General features: G+C 55.5%; 2 protein-coding genes across 5 annotated transcripts in view; one reads left to right on the top strand and one right to left on the bottom strand.

Annotated features, from left to right (window-relative positions):
- IGFALS (insulin like growth factor binding protein acid labile subunit) lies at positions 811–8140 on the bottom strand. The gene is made up of 3 exons (XM_021411777.1): positions 4382–8140; positions 3335–3562; positions 811–2867 (listed from the first exon to the last, which is right to left on the bottom strand). The coding sequence occupies exons 1-3, from the start codon at positions 4531–4533 to the stop codon at positions 950–952; spliced, it is 2298 nt and encodes a 765-aa protein (XP_021267452.1). The 5' UTR covers positions 4534–8140; the 3' UTR covers positions 811–949.
- Positions 8262–10316, top strand: part of CCDC78 (coiled-coil domain containing 78) — a 14210-nt gene continuing 12155 nt past the window's right edge. For 3 of the 4 annotated variants that reach the window (XR_002443102.1, XM_021411396.1, XM_021411395.1), the window contains exons 1-4: positions 8262–8480; positions 8705–8836; positions 9733–9819; positions 10066–10245. Coding sequence is in view for 3 of the 4 variants with exons in the window: in XM_021411396.1 (XP_021267071.1) it covers positions 8403–8480; positions 8705–8836; positions 9733–9819; positions 10066–10245 (477 nt within the window). In the remaining variant the exon portion in view is untranslated. Of the gene's footprint in view, positions 8481–8704; positions 8940–9732; positions 9820–10065; positions 10246–10316 lie in introns of those variants that run through there. The other variant, XM_021411397.1, reaches the window with a different exon arrangement.

Genomic DNA, 10316 nt, shown 5'->3' with positions numbered 1-10316 from the left:
TTTGCTCACTGATTTGGGATTTGGAGAGTGGGGCCATTCCTGCAGCCACACGCTCTCCTGGCCTGTGGGACCTGTGTGCTTCTGCAGGAAGAGCCTGCGGTGCAAATCCCACTGCCTGATAACACCGAGTGGAGGGGTCAGTGCAGGATCAGGGCACCAGCTGTGCTGTGTGCATGGTCCGAGGGACACCGCACCCCGTAAACCAGTCCCAGCCTAGCCTTTGTTGCTGCTCACTTTGCAAGAAGTTTGCTGCAAGTATCTGGGGATGTGGGGAGCCCGTGGCACCCAAATGTTGGGGTGGGTGGTGCACAACCCCTGAGGAGCTCTGATAAGAAACCCCGCTGGGTGCGGCCCATGGTTTCGAAAAAACATACTTACAAGATGGGTTGCGATAGCTCCAAAGGTTTATTTGTCTGCTGTGATTTATCAGGTAAGTGACATGGGTGGCTTTCTGTAACCTGCATCGGCTGTGGCAAGGAGCAATTAAAGCAAGTATCTGCCCCCTTCCCCAAACCTACAGGAGGGCTCAACAGCAAATTTGGGGTTTCTGGTTTTGTTTTTTGTTTTTTTTTTTCCCTTTAAATCTGCTGGGGTGGAGGTGACCCCAGGTGCCACGCACTGGGCTTTGGCGCTGCTTTTTTGGGGTCTCGCTGGTGGATGGGGGTGGTGGGGCCCTGGGTGAGGTGTGGGGCCTTGGGAGAGGCTGGGTGCTGCCCACAGGTGGGCACAGGGTGAAGCCACCCGGCATCCTGCTTCATGGCAGGAAGATGCTTCATTCTGTCCCCGTGCTGGTGTTTAAATACTGCCAAACTCAGAGATTTCCTGTCCCCCCTCGCCTTCCCCAGGTCCCCATCCAAGTGGCTGTCCCCAATGGTGCCACATGGACAATGGTGGCCAAGGCTGGACAGACCATGGACAGCGGTGGGGACAGGGAGGTGGCAGTCATGCGTCAGCAGTGAGCAAAGCTGTCCTCACTGGTGTCGCGGAGGTCCAGGCCCACGAGGCTGGGGGGCTGGCAGCAGGTGAGGTTGTTGTAGGTGTAAACGGGGACGTGGGAATCATCCCCCTCGGCGACAGACTGGACGAAGCGTGGGACCACGGTGGGGTGCTGCAGGGCGAAATCCCGCAGCCCCTTCAGCGAGCAGTTGCAGTGCCAGTTGTTCCCCCCCAGCCAGAGCTGCTCCAGTGTGAAGGAAGGACACAAGAATCCCACCGAGAAGGTCTCCAGGGAGTTGTTCCTCAGGCTGAGGTAGCGCAGGTTGGCTAGCTGCGTGATGACGGCGTTGTCCAGGGTCTCCAGCTGGTTATGGGAGAGGTCGAGCCAGAAGAGTCTGCGGAGCGGGCTGAAGGTGTCCTGGGAGATGTCCAGGATTTGGTTGAAGGAGAGGAAGAGGTACTCCAGGTTGCTCAAACCCGCAAAGAGCTGGGGCGAGAGGCGGCTCAGCCTGTTGTGCTTCAGGTCGAGCTCCAGCAGCTCGTGCAGTTCTCTGAAGCTTTGGTCTTCAATGACGGAGATGGCGTTGTGCTGCAGGAAGAGCCGCCGCAGGCTGGTGAGGCTGGAGAAGGTGTTGGCCTTGATCTTGCTCAGGCAGCTGTGCTCCAGGTGGAGGCTGTGCAGCTTGGTGACTCCCTCAAACACATAGTCAGGCAGAGTCTTGATGCAGTTGGCAGACAAGTGCATCACCGCCACGTTGTGCAGCCCAAGGAAGGACCCAGCCTTGATGTCCTGCAGCTGGTTGTTGTTGAGGCTGAGGACCTCCAGTTGGCCCAACCCATCGAAGGTCCGTTCTGCCAGGCCCCAGATCCTGTTATGTCCCAGCTGCAGCTCCTCCAGGAACTGGAGGTCTTTGAAAGTCCTGGGCCTCAGGCTGGTGATGGAGTTGGTGGACAAGCGTAGGACGTGCAGGCTCAGGAGACCCAGAAACGTGTCCTCGTACAGCGAGGTGAGGCGGTTGTGGGAGAGATCCAGCCACCGGAGCGACTTCATGCCCATGAACGCACGGGGTGCGATGGCATTGATCTGGTTGTTGTTCAAGTAGAGTTTTTGCAGCTTCTGCAGCTTGACGAAGATGTTGATCTTGATGCCCTTGAGCGCGTTCCCACTGAGGTCCAGCTCCTTCAGCTCCGTAAGGCTGCAGAAGAGCTGGTGCTGGAGGTAGGGGAGCTTGTTCCCAGCCAGGATCAGCTCCCTCAGGTTGGGCAAGTCATGGAACACCTTGTCAGGGAGGACCACCAGCGAGTTCCAGCCCAGGTTCAGGTACCACAGATTGGAGAGCCCTGCAAACAGCCCTTCTTCCACCTTGCTGAAGAAGTTGTTGTTGAGGCTGAGGGACACGAGGTTCTGGGTGTGCAGGAAAGTGTGGGGTGCCAGGTACTTGAGGCGGTTGCGCTCGAGGTGGAGGTGGTAGAGACTGCGCAGGCCATGGAAGGCGTGCTGCTCCACGGCGGCCAGCTGGCTGCTCTGCAGGTCCAGGAAGTCCAACCCCGAGAGGTTCCTGAAGGCTGCAGCTGGCAGCTGGGTGAAGTTGTTGCCATCCAGCCAGAGGGCTTTGGCATTGGTGGGGATGTCCTCGGGAAGCTGCGTCAGGTTGCGGCTGCTGCAGAAGACGTTGAGCTCCTCGCTGTAGTCGTCCAAGCTGCAGGCACAGGGGCTGGGGCAGCGCAAGGGCTCTGCGGCTGAGGGCTCCTTGGGGACGTCCCCATCCTGGGGCTGGGATGCGGTGGCCAACAGCAGGACCAGGGGAAGCAGGAGGGGGACCCTGCCCGCTGCGGGGCATGGAGGAAAGGGAGACCGTGAGCGGGCATGGGGAGGTGAGCTCGGGAACAGCGTCCCCAGAGGACAACACAGGGCTGGAGGACTTGACCATCTTGGTCACCGTGGGGCACACAGCTATGCCACCATGCTGTGACGCATGTCATGTCCCAGCACTGCAGGGCAGAGATGCTCGTTGCCATCAGTGTCCCAGGGGAGACAGCAGCCACTGGTATCCCCCAGCCCAGGGGCTGGCTCATCCCAGCCCTTGTTCGTGCATGGCTGCACCCCATGTGCCCTGTGCCCTCCTGGAGCTTTGTCTTTATACCACAGCAGCGGCTTCTTCCTTCCCCAGGAAAGGCCAGCAGCAGCGCTCCTTGTCCCCTCGCCTAATTCCTCCCCAAATTAGCAGAGAACCGAGGGCTCTGCTTTACAGTGCCCGAGAAGGCACAGGAGCTCCCCAACTGACCTTTTAGCCACAGAAAGAGAGGAGAAAAGTGACCGGCAGCCGCATTGCAAAGTCCCGGGGGGGCTGGCCTGTCCCCCTGTGCCCCTCGCCCTGCCCGGCTCTCTCTGCCTTACCTCTGTCTGCGCTCATGGTGGCGGGCGGCTCCGTGCGCGCTCCCGGCCCCGCGCAGGGATGGAGCAACCACCTTGACGCCCGTCCAGCACCCGCTGCCGGCCTTAACCCTGCCGCTGCTGGGCTCGGCTGCGGCCAGCGTGAACGTGGACAGGCTCAGGACTTCTTCCCCGGGTCTGTGCCAGCCTTTCTCCCAGCCTGGGGTGTGCGAGAGGATATCTGCGGGAGCACTGAGCCATGGAGTGCAGGTTATGTGCTGGGTCCCGGTGCTGGGGGTGATGTTACTGCCGGGAAGTGGGGTTTGGGTGAGCAGTGAGGATAGATAGGTGGACGTGGGACTTCCCGCTGTTGTGTTTCATTGTCCCTGTGTGGTGACAACAGCTCTTCCCTGGTGCTCCGCTGAGGATGCCAATGGGGTGAGTACGGTGCCAGACCCATTTCCTGGTGGCTCAAAGCTGGGGTGATGGGAACACAAGGGGTAGCTGGCATGGGCTGTCCCCACAGCTGAGGCACTGCTGTGTGATACTGTGAGCGTGGAGGCAGGCAGAAGGGCTCACTCTCACCTAAACGTAAGGGATTTCATGCTGGGGGCTTCCCATCAACCTCTCTTTCCCACAGTGCTGGAGGGGAAATGGAAGATGCTCCAATGTGAACTTTTCTTCCCCTCACAGTCCTGGTTTGTACACGTGATGCCCAAACTCCGCTGCTCTGTGTGGGACAGTTTACCCAGAGCCCAGCAGGTCCCACGGGTGGTGATGCTGCATTCTCTGGCCAGAGCTGCCTGGCAGCTCCCCAAATCCACAGGAAAGCTCTGACCCCATCCTGTATCCCGGGTCATTTCCCCAGCCCCCTGTGTTCAATGTGGCTTCTGAAGAATTTTTTATCAGTTTCCAGGAAAAAAAAAAGACAAAAAGGTCACTGATGCCCAAGATGGAGTCTCCCCGTTGGCTACCTAGGGTCAGATGAACCAGTGGAAAGGCGTCTGTGTACCCTTCCTGACTTCTCTATGAGCCCATTCCTCCTGAGAGATGCATCAGGATGGGGCTGGCATCTCTTGTGGTTGGGATTCCAATTGCCCACCCTGGGAATGGGCATCAACGGCACTGAGGCTTTTCTCCTTACCCCACACCAGTCCCCAGAGGATGAGGAGGGGATGGTGAAGCTGCATGGCCATGCTGGTGGAGGGGGCCTGTTCCCACATCACTTCTCCATCCCCACGGAGCGCAGCCTCTCCTCCCCTGACTCAGAGGGGACTTCTCAGCTCTTCCTTCTTGAATTTTGGTGGAAGTTTCAATCAGTGGAAAACACAGGCACATGCCTGTGGGAACAAGTGTTAGGGCGATGGGGGGGGGTGGAATGCTGCTGGTTCTTTGCTCCATGTGATCGAACGCTGCAGCTCAGCTAAATAAGAAATGTTTCCCCAGTTTCTTTTTGGCTCGGAGCAGCGCTCTCCTCCCCCTCTATTTTAATCTTCTATTCTGGGAAATTATAGATCCGAAGGGAGAAACGGGCGATGGCGAGCAGCGCACCCACCACAGGCGCTAAGCACATATTGACACAAGGCGTAATCAATGGGGAGCAGCAAAGAGCTGAACCAGCACGGCCCTGCCGCCAAAACCCACAGGGCCCGCAAATAAATGTGAAGAGAGAGAAACCGCAGCCGCAGGTGGGTGAAGCTGTGTGCTAAAGGCCTCCCCTGTGAAAACACTGGGCAGACTGCGAAGGGGAAAGCAGCAGCCCCTCTCCCAGGCCGCGTGAAGCTGCCATCTCCCATTGCACTCCATGATGTCTGGGACCCCAGGACTGGCGCAGCGCGGTGTCACCGCAGCCGTTGTGGCCCTCAGTGTGCCCAGCCAGGACCAAAGTCTACACCGTTGCTATGGAAAAGGCTGTAATGGTATTAAGGGAGAGAGCAAAACCATCAAAAAAAAAAAAAAAAAAAAAAAAAAAAAAAAGGCAGTTTGGAGCCCATTTCAGCGGTCAGGATTTGCTGCTGCCCACCATGGTTTCCGCTGCTCAGCTCAGCTCAGGATCTGGGCTGGGACATGGATGCACGCGTCCTTCCTGGTGGCAATGGTGGCACCTTCGTGGTGACACTGACGGTGACAGCCGCACAGGAGGCACAGTGTGACCTGTCACCTTCCTCGTGCCACCCTGTGACTCCTGCCTGCCTCATCCCGGCTCCATTCCCCGGGGATGACTGTGACACCCGCTGGGTGACGTGTCCTCGCTCTGTCCCCAGCAGCTCTGAGCAGCGGAGGTGACACGGGGATGTTCCCGACGTTTTGCTGTGTGTGGGACAGGGAACGAGGGGTGCTGGGGCAGCTCAGCCCCGGGCAAAGCACCTCTGCGCCGGGTGCTCGTCCCAGTCCCAGCGGGCTCCGTAATACAGGGGTGGGCCGGGTCCTCCAGCCGGCAGGGGGCGCACCGCCGCCTCCACCTCCATCCGGAAGCGGCTGCACCCGTTGCTATGGAGACGGGGCGAGGCGGAGAGGCCTGGCCCGACCAGAGTGCCCGAGGAGGCCCGGTGCCTCGTGTCCTCCCAGTGTGCCTCGCAGAGCGTGGGGATGCTGGGCTGGCTGGAGGGCCCCACAACCCTAGGCCTGCAGCTGTAAGGCGGGCCTGAGTTCAGCCCTGCAGGAGGTGTTTGTGCAGAGAGATGGCCGCCCTAATGCCTCCCATGCTCTGCCAGGGAACAGCGAGGAGCGGGGCTTTGCCTCCAGCGTCAAAACCCCTTTGCTCATGCAGGAGGCCTGACAGCCCATAGGAAAGCCAGTGCTGCACCAAGTCTGGCTGGAGCCACGTGGGGCAGTGCTGGTGTGGGCATTGCTGGCGATTCTGCAGCCTCCAGGACTTGACTCAGGTTCCTCTTGAGCTCTTTGCACATTTAGAGCTACGTGCAAAGGGTGGCTTGCTGGTGACCCAGCTACCACATCATCTGCATGAAAAAGCAAGAGGAAAAAAAGGCTCAGTGCGAAGCTGGCATTGTAGCCCTTAGTGGGGTTCATGCGGTTTTTCTTTCTTCCTCTTGACAGAGACTTTGGGTTGCAATGACAAACTAAAAAGCCGTTCTTGCATGCCCACTTTGCTGCTTGTGCTGTGAGCTGGGACATTTGCTTTGTATTCACAAACCAGGGGAACAGCAGCAGCTGCTGTGTCTTCCTGGTGCCGGTGCAGCACCATGCATGAAGGTGAGTTTGCTCCAAGCCAGGCCGTCGAGGCACTGCAGTTCCATAAATAACACTGTATGTGTTGATTAGTCTTACACTGCCATGACGAGCAATGTAAAGACCAGCAGGTGAAGCAGGTGCCCCTTGGGAGCCAGCATTGGCTGTGGCCACCTATCTGCCCCAGGGCCATGCGGCTCTGCTCCTCTCCCCACCATGCTGGAGCAGCCACTGCAGGCTTCCAAGCACCCCAGTGCTGTGGGCGTGTGTGAATTTGGCTTTCTGCTCAGCTGTGGGCGTGAAGAAACTGTGAATTCTCCTCAGCGCTTTCATTACCTTAATAAAATTACTTCGGGGCTATTAAGTTCTTTTGCAGAAAAATAAGATGTAACTGCATCTTTCATTAGCATCTACTTCCCCCGAGATCCAAAAGGGCTCTGACGCTGGATTGCGCATCTGTAGCCTTTTATGAAATCCACATCAAGGTGCTTGCAGGTATTCAGCAGTAGCCTGGACCAGATGCAGCTGGTGGGGGGCTGGTGGATGATGCTCAGCAAGGTGCTTGTGTCAGGACAGGCTCTCCCCCTCAGTTACAGTCTTAGCTTAGCTATAAGGAGTTATTCAGAGCTATGGTCTTCTTGAATGTTGCATCATCAATGCTTTTCTTAAGAGATAAATTCTTACCTCAACTCACCTGCCCTACAGAAATAGCAGAGATAACAAGCCTCAAATAAGATAAAAACCAGCATTTGTTTTACCCCATGACTGCCGTTCACCAAGTTTTTCCAGCCTTATCCTCTGTGCCTTAGCACTCTGTAACCCTCGCTCGTGTGTCAGGGGCTCTGTTCAAGTACTTACAGCTTTGTGCATGCTTGGGACTTATCCCGGTCATGCTGGAAGATCGCCAGTTGGATTCAGTGCTGCTGTATAGACCGGCACAGTCCAGATTTAGCTGTCTGGGCTCATCAGAGTTCAGTGCACCTCTAACTGTGAGTGAACATTGACAAACGAGCTGGGACAAATTCCTCTGAGTCTGCAGCAAGTCAAAGTTCAGCCATGGCTGTAAGGGAAGCAGCTCCTCCTTGGAGAGCCACTAGCAACACTCAGTGTCGGGAGCTGCTTCCTGTGCCCAGGGGTGTCTCATTCTCAACACACAACTAGCTTTTGTAGCAGTGTCTTCCAATGTGTGTTTTGCTTTAAAATTTATATTTTTCCACATAGCGTTTCTGATGCTAAGTGACAAATTTGGGAAGGTTTTCCTCGTTACTGGCTGTAGCTTGCTCAGAGCTGAAAGATCCTGGTCCCTTTGGACAGCTCAATGGCCTTATCATATCTGTATTGCTATCTTTCCTAGGTGACACGGGAGATACAAGTACTGTAAAGATCAAGAAAAAGGTGCAGGGAAGCAAGCTGATAACTGTCCCAGAGCAGAGGGTTGGATTAAAGGCTTGAACTGTGAGATTGAAATCCGGATTTGAAATTGTGTAAGGATCCCCACAATAGAGACAGAGGCCATTCCTTCAGCATGGCTCTGGGTTTGGAACTGCTAAACAGAGTAGCACCTCCTCAATGGTTGCATTGCTTCACTAGGGATGTGTGCTAAGCTTCTTGTTGAAGTTTCTGCTCTGTGATGTCTTAGGAACATGGATACCTCCTGAGCAGTGTCATTTCTTTTCCTTCAGACCAGCAGCTTCCGCGGTGGCTGCAATATTTGGCTCCACCTCAAAACCGAGGTGGATAGCTCACCCTCTAGCAACCAAAGTTGATAGCAACACTGCTTGTGCTTTCCCTAGAGGGGAAAGTCGCTGCCTCAGAGATCCTGAGGTCCTGCCTTTGCTCTTCACTCCCTGCTGTCCTAGTACTGTGCAAAAACCCCAGCCGGTGAGCAGTGAGCCTCATACACATGGATATTGGAAGTGTTGCAGATCAGGAGAACGTAAATGCTCTGACGGGGCAAGCACAACATCTTGCTAACAAAAATGTGAGTATGAAGGTTTGCAGCCCCTCCCTGGGTCACTGAACCAGTGCTCTGCATATCTCCTGAGGGAAACGGCAGGAGGGAAAACCCATCTGCAATCTGTTAAAGCTCTGAAAGCTGCATCTCCTCATTGGGTACACTGTGCTCTTCCCTTCCATCAGCACAGCGATGGGAGAAGAGAGCTCTGCTCACTGGCACTGGCTGTCAGAGCTGTTTTGTGTCTCTAGGTGCAGCTGCAGGATAGGAATGAGAGGCTCTATGCGGGGTTTGGAGACCTGCAGGAGAGGATGGGGAGGCTGGCTGGCTCCAAACCAGATTTGTCACCCAGTACGATCTTCAGTGAAGAGGAAAAACTGAAGGTAAAACGGATACCTGGAGAGTTAGAGAGAACCGAGCTGTGAAGCCCTATGAGCCCAGCAGTGAAAAATCTTGTGAGAAATGTTGGGACCTCCCCTCAAGCGTGTATGTGTTCCCAAAACCAGGGCTTTTCCATTTGTTCCTTGTAAATGTGTAGGCTGGAGCAAGCGAGGACTGACTGCGATCCCACCAGCTTCACTCACCTTCAGAGGGAGGTGCGGTGCTGGCACTGCTGTGGGAGCCCCATCCCTGGAGCTGCCCCATGGCTGGGGCCCTGGGCTGCCTGAGCTGGTGGGGGGCAGCCAGCCCACAGCAGGGTTTGGAACCGGACAGGCTGTGAGGTCCCTTCCAACCCATCCATGCTGTGATTCTATGACCTCCTCCTTCTGGAATAGGCAAGACCTCGGGGTTGATTCTCTTCAGCTTTTCCTCTGAGGGTTCTGTTTTTGCCTTTTGTTTGGTGTGTCTGAGGGACAGTATGCTTCAGTGCCAAAAAGCTGGCAGCTGATTGCGGTTCCTTTTCCCACTATTGCTCAGGTAAAAGGTGCAGCTGCTGGTCATAGAATCATGGAATCGTAGAATCATTAAGGTTGGAAAAGACCACTAAGGTTGCCAAGTCCAACCCCAACCCGTCCCGCCATCCCCACTGACCATGTCCCTCCGTGCCACGTCTCCATGGTTCTTGAACACCTCCAGAGATGGTGACACCACCACCTCACTGGGCAGCCCGTGCCAATGCCCCATCACTCTTTCTGAGAACAAATTTTTTCTAACACCCAACCTGATCCTTTCAGTACCTCTGTCTCTGAGCTCTGATTCCCTGGTGCAGCCTGCTGGAATACTGTGCTGGCCTCAGAGCAATCCGTGGCCTTTTTATAATGTCCTTTCCCTCTCCTAGATTTCCAAAGAACTTGTTGATCTCCAAATTGAGACGAACAGAATGAAGGAGCAGTATGAAACAGAGAAATTCGAACTGAAAAATATGGTATGTGAAAGGTTTCAGCTCTGCTGGATGTTTTGTATCCAGGATGCTCACTTTGTTGCGCATCCACACTTGCCTGCTTGGAATATTCTCTTTATCTAGAGTAGTGAATTCCCCCTGTTTCCTCAGCTACTACGAAATTCACGTGAAACTCATTTCCCTCGGTGCTAGAACCTGTCTGGCCAAATTAAACTGTGTGATAGCTGCTGGTCTCCACCACAGCCTAATTCTTCTGCCTCCCCTCTGCAGATCTTGGCCCTGGAGAACCGTGTGCTGGAGCTGGAGCTCCGCAGTGAGAAAGTCAGCGGGGAGCGGGATGCCTTACGGGACCGCCTGCACGCTCTGGAGAGCAGCCGGGAGGAGCTGGCAGACGAGTACATCATTTTGAAAAGTAACTACCTGGCGTTAGGCAAAGAGCTCGACCAGGAGGTGAGATGGCATTTCCTTTGGTTTTCTCCACTCCATAATGCGATGATCATAGAATCATAGAATCATAGAAT

The sequence above is a fragment of the Numida meleagris genome, chromosome 13 (assembly GCF_002078875.1).
Source record: "Numida meleagris isolate 19003 breed g44 Domestic line chromosome 13, NumMel1.0, whole genome shotgun sequence".
NCBI classification, from domain to species: domain Eukaryota; kingdom Metazoa; phylum Chordata; class Aves; order Galliformes; family Numididae; genus Numida; species Numida meleagris.
This window is presented reverse-complemented; position numbering and strand designations above follow the sequence as displayed.